Source organism: Dreissena polymorpha, chromosome 6, assembly GCF_020536995.1.
Source record: "Dreissena polymorpha isolate Duluth1 chromosome 6, UMN_Dpol_1.0, whole genome shotgun sequence".
Lineage (NCBI taxonomy): Eukaryota > Metazoa > Mollusca > Bivalvia > Myida > Dreissenidae > Dreissena > Dreissena polymorpha.
In genome coordinates, this window is record NC_068360.1 from 68563139 (window position 1) to 68579578 (window position 16440).

A 16440-nucleotide genomic window follows, 5' to 3' on the forward strand; every position below is an offset into this window, starting at 1 on the left:
CTACAGTTCTATAGTCTTGTTTCAGGACAGAGGATGCCTTACAAACCCTGTCTCAGTTCAATGCTCGCTGGTATGAAGGCAAGCAGCTCTCTGGACAACTCGTGGAAATCAAGTCCTGGAGGAGAGCCATTTGTGGTAGGTTCATTGTGAGCTTTATTTATGTTACATATTTGCAGTTGCTTAATTTTCTTGTTTGGGAACATATTCTCCTCTTGACAGACAATATTCGCTTTATGAATTACATTTTGTCAACTTGAATTTATTTTTGAAATTTACATCACACAGTTAATAAGCCCAATTCTGCCACAATTACAATTGTGTATAAAATTGATATTTTAAACAGTGTTGTTTGTGCTTAAAATTATATGAGGGTTTGTATGTTCAGAAAATGGGCTAAAGACCGGATTACATGTTTGGTTCACTTATGGCTCTTAAATCAAAGTGCTTCCACCTACAACTTTGAAATTTCATATGTAGATGCACCTTGATGAGTTCTTCACGACACGCCCAGTTTTGGGTCACTAGGTCAAAGGTCAAGGTCACTGTGACCTCTTAAAAAAAATAAAATCTGACAAGCTTTCGCAGCCGAGCGTTGGCACCCGTTATGCGGTGCTCTTGTAAATTTTTATGTCCCCCACTATAGTAGTGGGGGACATATTGTTTTTGCCCTGTCTGTTGGTCTGTTGGTTGGTCTGTTGGTTGGTTGGTTTGCGCCAACTTTAACATTTGCAATAACTTTTGCAATATTGAAGATAGCAACTTGATATTTGGCATGCATATGTATCTCATGGAGCTGCACATTTTGAGTGGTGAAAGGTCAAGGTCATCCTTCAAGGTCAAAGATCAAATATATGGGTCAAAATCGCTCATTTAATGTTCACTTTTGCAGTATTTCGATATTTAAGATAGCAACTTGATATTTGGCATGCATGTGTATCTCATGGAGCTGCACATTTTGAGTGGTGAAAGGTCAAGGTCATCCTTCAAGGTCAGATGTCAAATATATGTGGCCAAAATCGCTCATTTTATGAGTACTTTTGCAATATTGAAGATAGCAACTTGATATTTGGCATGCATGTGTATCTCATGGAGCTGCACATTTTGAGTGGTGAAAGGCAAGGTCAAGGTCATCCTTCAAGGTCAGAGGTCAAATATATGTGGCCCAAATCGCTAATTTTATGAATACTTTTGCAATATTGAAGAGAGCAACTTGATATTTGGCATGCATGTGTATCTCATGGAGCTGCACATTTTTAGTGGTGAAAGGTCAAGGTCATCCTTCAAGGTCAAATATATGGGTCAAAATTGCTCATGTAATGTCACTTCTGCAATATTGAAGCTTGCAATTTTATATTTGAAATGCATGTGTATCTCATCAGAGCTCCAGAAAAGGGTCGTATTTTCGTAATAACGAATTATTTTCAAGTCCGTTAGGTATTTATTTTAAAATCTTGTCGTACCATTAAGAATTACAAAATCAAGTTACGAATATTATTTTTACATCGGTTTGTATCGATTTTTATCGAGTTCTTTTCGCGTATTAAAGATCTTTGCGGTGCTTATATAGAATGGTTATCGGGTTTGTTTAACAAAGCGCATTTTTTTCCAACAAAAGTGGCGTATACAGTCTATCTGTCAAAAAAAAATGGCGGCGCCCAGAGAGCGTCCTAAAAAACTGCAAAGCGTCCAAAAACACGCTTTTAACATATTGTACGCAAAGTGAGCCGAAGTTAAAGGTTTAGAAAGACATTATAAAAAAGATCTTGTACGATGTTGTATGTTCAGTTGCCGACACAGTCGGAAAAGCTAAACAAAAACGCGACATGACGGGTCCAAACTTAAACACACAAAAAACATTGAACAAGTGAAAGGGACAAGTCCCGTGGCTAATCGTTGAAAGGGAGACCTGTTTTAATTGTGAAATATGTAAAAATTCATCTAAGGCATGCAATCTAAGCACAGTTTGGGCATATGAAGGTATTTGAAAAATAAAATTGTAAAATACTGAAAAGACGCTGTTGAACTCTTATAAATAAAGTTGCTAGTTTGTTTACTTTGATTTTTTTGCATGAAAATAGCCTTTATTATTTATTTTTAGGTCATTAAGAGAAAATAAGAATTATTTTCCAAGACTTAGTAGTAAGTTAAGAATAAAATTTTAGAGATAAGAATTCTTTTTGAAAATCTGGTAGTTATTTAAGAATTTCACAAAACCTTATCTGGAGCTCTGTATCTCATGGAGCTGCACATTTTGAGAAGTGAAGGGTCAAGGTCATCCTACAAGGTCAAACGTCATATAGGGGGACATTGTGTTTCACAAACACATCTTGTTGCAATTTTGTTTTTTAATTTTAGGTTTATTTGGAAAAGGAAAATGTCCAAAAGGTAAAGAATGCAACTTTCTCCATGTCTTCAAAAATCCAAGCTCTGAGTTTAACATGGCAGATAGAGATATGGAGCCATTCACAACACATAACTATCGTCATAGAAACCAAGAGTATCATAACGCAGAGAGAAGTTCCCGGTTTTCACGCTACAGACATTCACGATCAAGAGAGAGTAGCAAGTCTACAAGTCATAGACATTCAGTTATGAGCTCAAGGTCACGGTCAAGGGAAAGTAGAAGGTCACAAAGAACCAGATCTAGAGAAAGGTCTCGGAGGTCACGGTCAAGGTCAGAAGAAAGGTCAAGGCATGGAAAAAATAATAGAAGATCTGTAGAGAACTTAAGAAGGTCAAGTTCTAAATCATTGGACAAGAAGTCATTTTCAAAAAAGAGAAGTCCCTCCAGAGAGTCATCTAAAAGAGAAGTTGAAAGTATGGAAGACACACCTGAAAATGGGTCAGAGGGAAGTAGAACATCATCACTCTCATCTAATGATGACTGTGACTCGCAAAAACAAATGGCATTCAAGAGGTCAACAGATACAAAACAAGACCACCATGCAATTAAGAAATATAAGAAACATAAAAACAATAAACATAAAAAGAAAGAAAAAGTTGCGCAAGTGGATAATATTGAGCACTATGAACAAACTGTTTGCTGTGAAGATTATGTTTGGGTTGAGAAGACGATCGAAGACAAACCATAGATTTGTGTCCAGTTGTTATTAGTAAATCTTCAAAAATATCAAGCAAGTGAGTCGCGTTCTGAGAAAACTGGGCATGATGCTTGTGCGTAAAGTGTCATCCCAGACTGCACAGGCTAATCAGGGAGGACACTTTCCGCTTTTATGACTTTTTTCTTTCAAATGAAGCATCTTCTTATCAACAATCCAATTTAAACGGAAAGTGTCATTCCTGATTAGCCTGTAAGGACTGCACAGGCTAATCTGGGACGACACTTTACGCACATTGCATTATGCCCAGATTTCTCAGAACGCAACTCAAGTATGCATAGATCAGAGCTGTAGTATTACCACCAATTTTGAGCAATATTTGTACAAACACTTCGGATGCATTGATAGTTATCATAATATGCAAGGGCTGTATATTTATGTAAGGGCTGTAAGCTGAACAAGTCGTTGACATTTTAAGCACTTTCAGGCAGTACTTTGGTTTATGATGACACAGTGAGGAAGACATTACAATTTAACACTATTGTTTTTTCTTTTTTATGTCATGTTGAATAAAATTAATTTTGATTGGGTCGTAGTTGTATGATTGTACCTTAAGATATACATGTAAAATGATATGTAACTCTATAGAGATAGGGTTGTATGATTGTACCTTGAGATATACACTGTAATGTAACTCAATAGGTTTTGGGTTGTATGATTGTAACATTAATATAAAACACAGGTAAAGCAATCAAATGTTAATATATTTTGACAACAAAAGTCATTACAAAATTCATGATCATTTTAGGAACCTAAAGAACACGCGAGGCTGACATTGGAAGTATGCATACTTAATGTCAACTTGTTCATAAAGGTCTTAAAAGTTAATTTTTCAGTATAATATTCACGTGTCAGGTTTTATGCAAATTATTTGTGATCTCTTGAAAGTTTGATAAACTTTGCATGTACAATTGTTGTGTCCAATAAATGACGGGTACCGGTAAATCAGTATAGCAAAATGTCAAAAGTTTCGTCAACCAAAAATTTTTTATTTTGAATCCTTCGTTGCGCTGTGGCTCTAAAAAATCTTTGAAAACACTTCATTTACCGACTTTTCTTCGGTTCTGCATTTCGTACGGCAACACAGCTAGTGTGAACATTGAAACATGATGCCTGCTGCTGGAGCTAAGGCTCGACTTTCTTCATACCAGTTAAGTAACATCACTCAGTTAACGGGGCAAACGTTTATATTTAATATATAATGGACGGGTACCAGATTTTGGGGGACATACGTTTGTTATTGTCGTATAAGTCAAATAGTGGAACCCATATTAATAGGAACATTCGTCACTGGTTTTGAACTTGTGGAAACACTTTAAATCATCGACCAATGCAAACAATATATATATGTTTATATAGGTCCCTGTTTAAATAGAGAATTTCGGCGATTAAGCTTCGTTTTGCAAACCATATTGGTGACGGAAATATTGCAATAGCATTCTTACAGGCATGTAAATTCTGTATTATAATTGTTCTGGTGATATTTAAATCAAGGCCAAAAATGGAAATTGTGATGAAAAACGCGGCATTTTCGGCATATTCAGTGCGTAACAGCTCATAAACTGTTGTTAAAACAAAGCCATATAAGGATTAAAAAAGGCAAATTGAATCAATGTAAGCCTGTTGGGCCGCATAAAAACTTATAATAAACCATGGGCATCGAGTGTCGCACTTAATTGAAAGTGAGCCAATAGCATACTAGTTTACACTGAAAAAGACAAAGTATCGTAATACCATAGGATTGCTTGTGTATGATTTCAGATTTAGACAATATAACGTTACAACATAGCCCTCCAGTTATGTGAGTTCTAATGGGGAAAGTCACTACATATAGCATAGGTTTCAGTTGTATGATAAAACGCCGAGAAAGACAATATAACCTAACGTTATCTTGACAAGATGATGTTAATATTGTGCGGGAAGGAAGAGAGGTAAAGGAGGCTGTGCTTGCTATTAGTTAGTTGTACAATCCCCGATGCGTGGTTAGCCTTTTGCAAACAATGGTTTATGAACTGAAGTTATCGGCATTATTTAACATAGTTTCATTACATCTTTTGTTATGGTAATGGTTATATTTAGACATCCGGTGAAATGTAGTGTTTCGAGTTTCAATGCGTCTCTTCTGAAAATCGGTCTGTGTTGCGACAGGAAATTGAATTTCCCGTCAATAAAAATGCTGAATCTTAGACTGATATAGTCATACAATAATACTCGCTCTGTTGAAGTGCACTGTGGTCAAATCAACTGAAATTGCGCTTTTAACTTCCATAATATATGGGCCGACTGCATGCAAACGGTGCGAGGTGAATATGTGCAAGCCGATTGAGAGTACATAAATAACAATGCAGTAAAGTTGAATTTATTGTTTGTAATTGTTGTTATCCGGAACTCAATAAAATCGATTGTCCACTTTTACATGCGGTTCAACGTTATGCGAAAAAAACATTAGTAAAATTCATGCGGTTATGAATAGTCATTTACACTATTGTACCCTAAAAATGATAGCATGCCAACACGCATGTACAGTTTTACATTGAGATTAGTGGAGGTCGTTTTTACTAGCGCTTTTGAGGTGCATTACATGATCAGCATCCAATATACCAACTGACTATACTAGAAGGTCAAGGCTGACGTAAGCATGTTGTTTTGCAATAGATTCAACCTGGTCCACATTCTACAAAGCCCGTAAGGAAATCGAAAAATAACGAGGACATCAAATAAAACATTTTCGTTTGTTACGGCGGAAGATAGAAACAGCGGCGTAACAATAACTCCAAACTGTGGTGGTGAAGGGCTCGTACACCTAATGTCATGAGTTAGAACTTAACTTTTTTGACGATGCTGTTTCAGCATCGTCTAAGTTACTATACCATACAAAAAATCTTTACAATGGCGACCAAATATCTTGGAGCTACCATAGATCAATCTCTGTCTTTCGATACTATGGCACGGTCTGTTTTGCAGAAGGCTAATGCTTGGTTGAAATACTTTTATCGTAAAAAGGACTTCGTTACCCAACATACCAAGAATCTCCTTATTTGGTCCTTGATTCAATGTCACTTTGATTATTGCTGTTCAATATGGTACCCCGGTCTAACTCAGGTGCTTAAACATAAGCTTCAGGTTACTCAAAATAAGCTAATTAGGTTTGCTCTTAATCTTGACGCCAGGTCACATGTTGGTCCACAACACTATCGCTCTCTTAATTGGTTACCTGTCAGTAAACGTGTTGACCAGATTATCCTTTGTCATGTTTTCAAGGTCAAAAATGGTTTAGCTCCTGATTATATGGGAGAGTCGTTTATCCCCCAGGATTCTGTCCGTTCATATAAGACAAGGTCATGTAGTAGGGGTGCTTTTGCAATTCCAAAGGTCAAAGGTTTTGGTTCCAAATCCTTCTGCTCTCTTGGTTGCTCCTTGTGGAACAGCCTACCTGCTGACATATCCAGTATAAGAAGATTACCTTCATTCAAAATAGCAGTTAAGAAATACCTGATGGACAGTTTATAATTTTACCATGTTTATATCATTATTATCTATGTATCGTTTTTGTTTCGGTATAGGAATATTTTAATCAGTTCATCTTGATCTAGTCATTTAATATTATTTTAATTGCTGAAGATGTGATATTGTTTTTATCAGCTTTCCTTTAATTGATATTCAATTCTTTTTATTAGGTTTTAATGACATTGCGTTATGTGAAAGTTTGTGTATTAATTTCAAGTATTTTATGTTTAGCTTTTTTGTAATCCATCAATATATTTCTTTATATTCCTTTATAGTCTATTCCCTACTGTGACTACAAAATGCCAAACATAGATTTGTACTGTGATAATATAATTTGGCCAATTATCTGTGATATCATTCCATTTAACAATGTGTACTCATATGAACTTTATTTTGAGGTCAATGTTTAATAACTACTTTTTGTTAGTTAAAAGCTCTCTATGTCATGCCACCAGCACAAAGGACCACAATGGAAATAAGAGTCGCTCTTTTTTGTGTTATCCTTGGTGTTTGGTGTGCATGTCATGGTTTATTTATTCTCATGTGTTCTACTATTCTGTATTATACATGTTGTTTTAAATGTCCATGTATGTGTATTCCATACCGAAATAAATCAATCAATTCAATCAATCAATCAAGACAGATTGGGTCGTTTAAAGATGAAGCAATTTGCTATCTTGAAAGAGAAAGATTCAAAAAAAGTGTTATTGTTGTTCATATAAATGTGACTGGAGTTAATGATAAACGTCAACTAATGCATGGCAGTGTTGATATTTATGAAGAAAACGATTCCTGGAAATACGAATGTCAAGCAGCTTGAAAATTTTGACCACTGACACTGTCAGGAATAACGTTTACAACGCGGGTCACTTACAAAATTTAATATTGTTGGTGAGCAGTAAAAGGAGATAAAGTGGATTTATGCTTGTGTGATGACTGTAGCCATGTGAACGGGTTATCGTACGGCAAAACCCATCACGTAAAGAAGAGTCTTCAAATTTTCGAGAAAAACATGCCTTGTTTTGCTATCAAGACAAGCTTGGAACAGGAAGGTACATGGGTTATGAAATATTTTTTTTAAGTATAACACTGGCATTGTTCATAATTGGAGTAAAGTAGATTTTGTAGGAAAAGTGCACCCTGTCAGTGATTTTTACCACATAATCAGGCTAATATTTGCTTTCATTTTGAAAAAGAAAATATGCCATGTAAGGAAAAAGTTGTGTTGTAAATGCATGGAAATGAAGGCCAGCATATTTAAATTTTATGACCAAGTAATGATGTTTTCCTCAAACAAACAGTAAAAGTATATTATGTCCCAAATACTAAAATTACTATTCTGAAAATGATATGCCAATGACTGCTACTTGTGTGATCTCCTAAATTATGTATTATGGTTATCCACATTAAAATGTCAACTATCTACTTTGTAGCAGACAGGCTTATAAGATGCTTAATAAAGTAGGTATTTCACTGATTTATGTGATTGTTAATGTAGAACCAGTGTTTTAAGTAATAAATAAAATGTAATAGTAAGTTTCATATCCAGTAGGGATAATACATGTATTTGGTATTATTAACATTTGGATGAAAAATATATTCAAGTGCTTGTGTATTTGACATCTGTATATGATTGTTTTGTTGAATAACATGAAGAAAATGTTGTCAATTAATAGAAAAAAAATTGAAATGGCTTATTGAAGCCAAATAAATAAGAAAATACTAAATATTTTATTTAAATAAATAAAAATGGTTAAAATTATTGATACACAATTTGCAATGATGCATACTTTTCTTCCACTGAAACTTTTGGAAGTTCTTATGTCTGCCTGAATAAAACTGCTAGGCAAATATCAACTTCAAAGGAACAATGGTGTTATCTTTTCAGTGATATGCTGATTACCTGTGCAGGAGGAAAATGAAACCAGACAGATTATGGACTCAAATTCAACCCAGAAACAAGCTAGGAATTCGCAGTCACTGAGTGTTCTTGTTTACATTCATGTGTTCAATGCTGCAGCAACATAAATATTATAGCTGGCTCTAGACTTAACCTTATGCATCTTAAAATGATCTTTGAATGTGACGGTCTCAAGAACATTTTCATAATGAATAAATCTGACGGTCAGCCCAGGGTCACCAATATCAAGCGTCTTTTGGAGACACTTATTCCATCCTGTAGAAGTTCTTCAAAAAACTACCATGATAATCATGTACATATATTTGTTTTGTTTGTCATAACAAGTGTAATGTTATCACTAGTATCACTTCTCATTGATAAATTGATAAATGTATTTTCCTTTAAACATGTATGATTGAATGATAAAATGTGCCTTGTTACTTAATTTTTAATGTTCTTATTTCTCTGAAACATTTTCAAGTCTAATAGATTTGATTCAATGTTTTAACCTTACTAGTAGGTACATTGATGACATACTTATTTTAGATAATCCATTTTTTGAACAATATATTCACAAAATCTACCCAAACGAATTAGTCTTAAATAGATCGTGTCAATCCAATACAGACGCTGCGTATTTAGACTTACATCTTACTTTTAATAATAATATTATTAAAACTAGTTTATACAACAAACGGGACGACTTTAAGTTTGAAATCGTGAATTTTCCGTTCTTAGATGGTAACATCCCTAAAGGTCCTTCTTATGGTATTTACATTTTGCTGTTGGTACGTTATGCCAGAGCATGTTCATGTATTTAAGATTTTAATGATCGTAATCTTATATTAACGAAGAAATTACTAAAACAAGATTTTTTGTATCATAACCTAAGAAGTAAATTCGCTAAATTTCACTCAAAGTATTGTGATTTAATTTCGAAATATAATGTTTCTTTAAAATGGCATTTAACTAATGGAATTTCCCATCCATCATTTTATGGAGATGTTTTGAAGCGTGTTCGCAGACTAAAATATGTTAAAGAAAATGTTTATATTAAACTTTTCAATTTAATTAACTCGTTTTTATGAAAAGGATATGATGCTAACGTACTTAAAAACACGTGCTTGTTGGTTTTCGTTTCACTTTATCTTTCTTCTCTTAAAATTTGGAATCATTAAATTGATATTGTGGGCATTTTTCAATGTTGAACAAAATTGTGTCTTTGTATCGTATGAACAAATCTGCATGAAAACTACATTTAGACTCACATCGTACATCAAATCATTTCTGTCGTCAGTTGTCAAAACACCTATATACTGTTTGTTTCCCAAAATGTCGCTTTAATGTTATTACCATTTTTATACGCTTGATTCTTAATATTTAATCACCTAAGCTTGTTTTATTAGTAATTCAATTTTACAGTACTGCCCCTTTAATATTTTTATTTTACTGTACTGCCCCTGGATTTTGTTCACGTCATATCGTGTCTTCGCTTGTCAATTACGTCATAAAATACTCTTTCTCTGTTTCTGGCTACATTGACTTTTGTGACGTCATACAACTTTCACAGTTGTATTCTATATGCATAGGTCATTGGGTTTATAGCGTTAAATTATCATTTTATTTTTCTCTCTGACAGGCGTTTCTTGTTTGATTTATTTTTTAGCAGTCACATAAACATCCAAGCAATGTCATATGGAACTTTTACACCCATTATTACTTCTTCCTGTATGTGCGCGATGATGATCTGAAATATTAACTTCATGACGTTATACAGCCATTCTCGTTTTTTTGGTGCATTTCACCTTGCAAAATAGTTAAAAATCAATGTCATTAGATCATACAATTAGAAACGGTTTTCAAAAGAACAATTATTCGGAAGTATGAACATTTTTTGTTCTAATCAATTATTTACCGTTTTCAAAATATTCACTATCGTATTAATTAGAGTAGATCTATTTTTCAAGAAACGGAAGTCAAACTTTTACTTTTCACATTCATTTTATTGTCAATCCCTCTGTTCTGGAGATATAAATCGGAAATTTCTGGCAAATGACGATATCATGAACACATTCCAACGTATGGTACGATAGAATCATGATAAAAATCACCAACAGCTGATGAGATATTTGACTATTCAGATGGCATAGCTTTTTGTTTACAGTTATTCCTTTATTTTGCATAAGTTACATTGACATTGCGAGAAAAGAAAAGATCAACAGAATCATTTTTTTTTTAACCAGCCATTTATTATGTATCTGACATAACAGCATGACAAGCGCTAGAAACCAACGTATTTGCTGTGTAACACTTAAACAAACAAACAAAAGTAAAAAGTAACGGAAGTTAAAAGTAACATCAAATTTTTTAAAATGACAAACACGGTCCTTATTTTCTGAGAATACAATACAATATGATACAATATTAAGTAGCTAAATATAAATAAAAGTTTTATTAAGGTTACTGGAAACATATTCGCACACATACGCGGCATTTTGGGAGCGTATTGACAACCTCACAAATAAGAAAAATGTAGTTTTAACTGAAACATTGTAATACAAACACACGAATGACTTTCTAAATTGCAAATTATACTATACAAGTATTAATTTATATGTAGCGTAGCGTTAGAAACATATTGACACCGACCTATGCGTTGCCACGTGTGAGTAAATATATATTTTTAAGAAATGCGAAATGTAACGGAAGTTAATTTTCCGTCAACTTCGTTGTAAATTTAAACAGAAAAAAACATATGCTTAGGCTAGTTTTATCACAACCATGCAAGTATTTGTCATCATACACTGCATAAATGGCTGTTAATATTTAAATAAACATACATGTCACTGAATTACTGTGGTAACAGACCTAAAAACTAGTAATATTTTGAACTCATGAATATTGGATCATCTACTCGAACTTCACCATATTATATATAAATTCACACAGATTCAATCACCTGAGCAACATTCCGTACATGTTTAAGACGACAAACTTCTAAATAGTTCATATTTGAAAACTTTACATGCGTTAATCTATCTTTCAGATATCAGTATGTTTGGTAACGGAAGTTAATAATTTTTTACCTCTGTACTCTGTTCATATATTCGCTCAATAAAATCAAGTAGATCACTCCCTGATGTAAAGAATCTTTTTCTAGACCCATAAGGGTACGGCTCTGGGATCTTCGTTAAGATATCAAAGTTTCGTCACGTTTTGATGGACAGCGGAATGATATTTCTTTCTTCCCAACTTCGTCCATAAAGTTGATTTTTGTTTTGCTTTCTGTGTCATCAATTTCCGTAACAAACCCTATGTACCACTCAGAATCGTACAAAGCTGCACAATAATCACCGATATCAACTTTATTCCATTCCTCAACGTTCTATTGTCAGTGTCTGCGACTCACTTACGGTTAATCGATTTATACCGATTTTGTAACGGATGTTAACGGTCACGGAAGTGAAAATATGGCAATGTTTTGGCACTTTAAATAAGAAAACAATACAATTAAAGAAATTAAGTGTTCCTGGTTTTGTATATAAGCATAAAATTAAATTGAAATGCAATCGGTAACATGAAAACTTATTAGAATTTCTGTATACGGCAATCACGGAGGTTAATTTCGTTTTTATCCTTCTCTATCCGTGATTCTGTATGTGATCATTACCATAAGTATCTTTATGATTATATATAAAAAGAATCGATCTTTGAAAAAGCCGAGTTATACAACTTTCAAATAAAGTCAACCACTGCTTTATATAACGTGCATCTGTGTAAAACAGTATTCTATTACATCGATCACGGAAGTTAACATCTTTTTGGCGACAAGCAATAATGTTGTAAAAAAAACTTAAAAACTATCTTGTATTCAAGGAAAACCTTTTGAAAACTTAGGTTCGATATTGTCACGAATGTTTGGCACAAACTAACTGAGATAGGGTATAGACAATTAAGTATAAATAACTTTTATAAGTAAAGACTCATGCCGGCGACATCCGAAATTCGGTAATTTTCGCATATTCTGAGGCATACTGCGACATGATTTTGTGTTTTAGCAACGTAAAAACGGCTTACATATGAGGTTTACCATATGACATATGCATAAAAATACGTTTGTTTTAATGTGTAATTCGGAGAATGAAAGCGGCGACATGCAAAAATGCAAATGGCACAGAAAAAAATGAGAATCACTGTATATTCTAAAATCTTTTTCTATAAAGAAGGAATGTAGCTGATACTTGTTCGTAGTTTCATTTCATTGTGAATCAAAAAGTTGTAACTCTGTTGCTCTGGTATCTTTCCTACTATTGAGTAATTAAATGGTAATTAAATTGAATGCGTTTTAATTCCCTTTTATTTTTGTTTAATTTGAGTTACAATGCTATGATGTTAAATTTTATTTACACGTAAATGTATCATGAATATTGCGGGGCCAAGTGTGAGGTTGAGCGCTCTATAACCGGTTTGAACCCCCAATGCATTGCATTGACCGTTCCAAGGTGGTGACCCCAGCTTTATTCATTTATGTGTTTTGTATGTTGCTTTGTATTGTGCTGTTTTGTGCTGTTTTGTACTGTTTTGGCAATTGTTCACTTGCTTTAAATAAAGGACCAACTAATTGTGTATAATGAGAATTCAATACTGCTCCAGCAGCTGGAGTTTCACTTCTCTATATACTGTATTATTTATAGAAGACCGCATTTCATGTGCAATTTCAAACAAGGTTAGCAAATCTTACTGCACTGATAAGATTACATGTCACACATGATATATGAGATGAATGTATGTTAAAATGTTTATGAATTTATTAGAGGCTTTTCCTCTTTTTTTATCTATTTATAATAATTTTTAAACATTTAGCTCATATTTATGCTCACATATAAAATTCTCAAATTCAGTATGGCGTTTCTGGAAAAAGGGGGCACCTTTGATTATTAAGTAGGAACTTTTCGTTTTCACTGGTGACCCCCATTTGTTTCGTTATCTTTCATTCAAGCATATATCCATCCTCTTCAAAAGCATCGTCACACCAATACTGTCAGTACTTTGATTTTTCACAGTGCACAGTGTGACTCTCTCTATATATATTTGAATTCTTTTTGTCAGTAAAAGTAACACAATACAAAATGTACATTAACTCTCAAGCGGTTAAGTATATGCTCCAAAACTTGTCAATTCGGATTTTTAAAGATAATTTTACGCACAAATCGAGCCCTTTATGCACATATTAATTTCGAATATCAACAAAAGCTTTAGCCGAATTAGCGTCTCGAGCTAGACAGAAAACGACTTTGTGCAGAAACCTAGTTGTTTATGTCTAACTATGGACTGGTCTAAACAAGACTAAATGCAGGTGTCATCAACATCAGTTTCAATACGGCGCAATATTTAATATCTAGACTTAGAATCGGCCAGGTTAAAACCAGCGTATAATATTTCGCGAATAAACAATATTGGAATATGTTGATTTATTTGCCTCATGCTGTCTAATTGTTTCGAGATAATCTTGTCAGCGGCAGTCTGTATCGGCTACTTCAGATACGCTGACTTTGATCCATACTCGACTAATTGATTGCTTTTCGCTAAATTAGTTTTCACTTTGATTTATTAATCTGGTATCATGATATTGTAAGACTTGTTCAAGCAAAGTGCGGAGGTGAGATTCTAGCATAATGTCGCTTGAATAGCAGGGTTCAGGATCAACTGTCGCTTGTAGAGCAGGGTGCTGTATCAACTGTCGCTTGTAGAGAAGGGTGCTGGATCAACTGTCGCTTGTAGAGCAGGGTGCAGGATCAACTGTCGCTTGTAGAGCAGGGTGCAGGATCAACTGTCGCTTGTAGAGCAGGGTGCAGGATCAACTGTCGCTTGTAAAGCAGGGTGCTGTATCAACTGTCGCTTGAAGAGCAGAGTGCAGGATCAACTGTCGCTTGTAGAGCAGGGTGCAGGATCAACTGTCGCTTGTAGAGCAGAGTGCTGGATCAACTGTCGCTTGTAGAGCAGAGTGCAGGATCAACTGTCGCTTGTAGAGCAGGGTGCAGGATCAACTGTCGCTTGTAGAGCAGGGTGCAGGATCAACTGTCGCTTGTAGAGAAGGGTGCAGGATCAACTGTCGCTTGTAGAGCAGAGTGCAGGATCAACTGTCGCTTGTAGAGCAGGGTGCAGGATCAACTGTCGCTTGAAGAGCAGGGTGCAGGATCAACTGTCGCTTGTAGAGCAGAGTGCAGGATCAACTGTCGCTTGTAAAGCAGGGTGCATGATCAAATGTCGCTTGTAGAGCAGGGTGCTGTATCAACTGTCGCTTGAAGAGCAGGGTGCAGGATCAACTGTCGCTTGAAGAGCAGGGTGCAGGATCAACTGTCGCTTGTAGAGCAGGGTGCAGGATCAACTGTCGCTTGTAGAGCAAGGTGCAGGATCAACTGTCGCTTGAAGAGCAGGGTGCTGGATCAACTGTCGCTTGTAGAGCAGGGTGCTGTATCAACTGTCGCTTGTAGAGCAGGGTGCTGGATCAACTGTCGCTTGTAGAGCAGGTTGGAGGATCAACTGTCGATTGTAGAGCAGGGTGCTAGATCAACTGTCGCTTGTAAAGCAGGGTGCAGGATCAACTGTCGCTTGTAGAGCAGGGTGCAGGATCAACTATCGATTGTAGAGCAGGGTGCAGGATCAACTGTCGCTTGTAGAGCAGGATGCTAGATCAACTGTCGCTTGAAGAGCAGGGTGCTGGATCAACTGTCGCTTGTAGAGAAGGGTGCAGGATCAACTGTCGCTTGAAGAGCAGGGTGCTGGATCAACTGTCGATTGTAGAGCAGGTTGGAGGATCAACTGTCGATTGTAGAGCAGGTTGGAGGATCAACGGGGTTCTCCGATGTTTACTTACAGGCTGGACACCGTTAAAAAACTGTATTTTTGCAAATATTTAAAGTTATTGAAATATGATATCAAAAATCTTTAGTGCATAAAATATTTTTTTTTCTTGCAGTTTGTGCCGATATCTTAAGATTCATAAATACATAATGGAATGGAACGTCTGAAATCGATGCAAAAATTTCAAGTTTCGTGAAGCATAACAGTGTATAAGAATTCAATACAGATCGACTTTTTGGCCAAGAAGACAGGCTTAATTAATAAAGTAATCCGACGTTTTACACATTGCTATAAGCCGCATAAAAAGTGTCTCTTATGCACTAGTTCAAATTAAAAAAATGTTTTGAAAAAGTTATTTTAAAATAAAAATCAAACTTGCCGCTTACACCCATTAACATTCATTTTTGAACCCCCTATCATATCGTGCTCTTGCACCCTTGTTGAACGGAGTTGCGTGACGTTGATAATAGGCTTTTAGCAAAAAACTTAAATTTGCTAAGTGTGAATAAAAATTAGATTTGTTTTCAAATCAAATCTGTCACACAACCGTTGTTCATACTATGCTATATTTTGTTATATGTGGTTTAGTTGATGTTCCCGATGTTGATTTAGACGAGAGCGGTCGCTGTCATAATGTATGCAAACTTAAAATATTTAGATTTACATTTAGCTCGATTGTATGTGTGTGTTTTTATGATCTGGCGTAGGTATTCTAGTCTTGAAGCGATTCAAATTGTTATCATAATCAAAACTCTAAATTCAAAATCTTTAAAATATCAATTTATTGTCGTAATTTAGTCCATTTTGGTAATAGACTAAATTACACACTAGTATCACATAACGCATAGATGTGTTTTGAGCTGAAAACTTTTTTCTCTACATTTTTGTTTCTTGTTAAACATTTATATTCAAAACTTACAATTAACCACGTTATTCATCTGAAAGAGGAGAAGCAACAATTTTATAAAAAGCACTAAAATCACGTGTTAAGACAAAAACAAGATATGCGTATTCAAACAGATATTTAATAATACGTCCTTCTTAACTTGT

At 34.9% G+C, this 16440-nt stretch overlaps 1 protein-coding gene across 3 annotated transcripts in view; it reads left to right on the forward strand.

The window, feature by feature from the left end:
- Positions 1-3647, forward strand: part of LOC127836623 (U2 small nuclear ribonucleoprotein auxiliary factor 35 kDa subunit-related protein 1-like) — a 48287-nt gene extending 44640 nt beyond the window's left edge. For all 3 annotated transcript variants that reach the window (XM_052363296.1, XM_052363295.1, XM_052363297.1), the window contains 2 exons: positions 26-135; positions 2356-3647. In XM_052363296.1, coding sequence (XP_052219256.1) covers positions 26-135; positions 2356-3092 — 847 coding nt within the window. In that variant the 3' untranslated portion in view covers positions 3093-3647. The remainder of the gene's footprint in view (positions 1-25; positions 136-2355) is intronic.
- The last annotated feature ends 12793 nt before the right edge of the window (positions 3648-16440 follow it).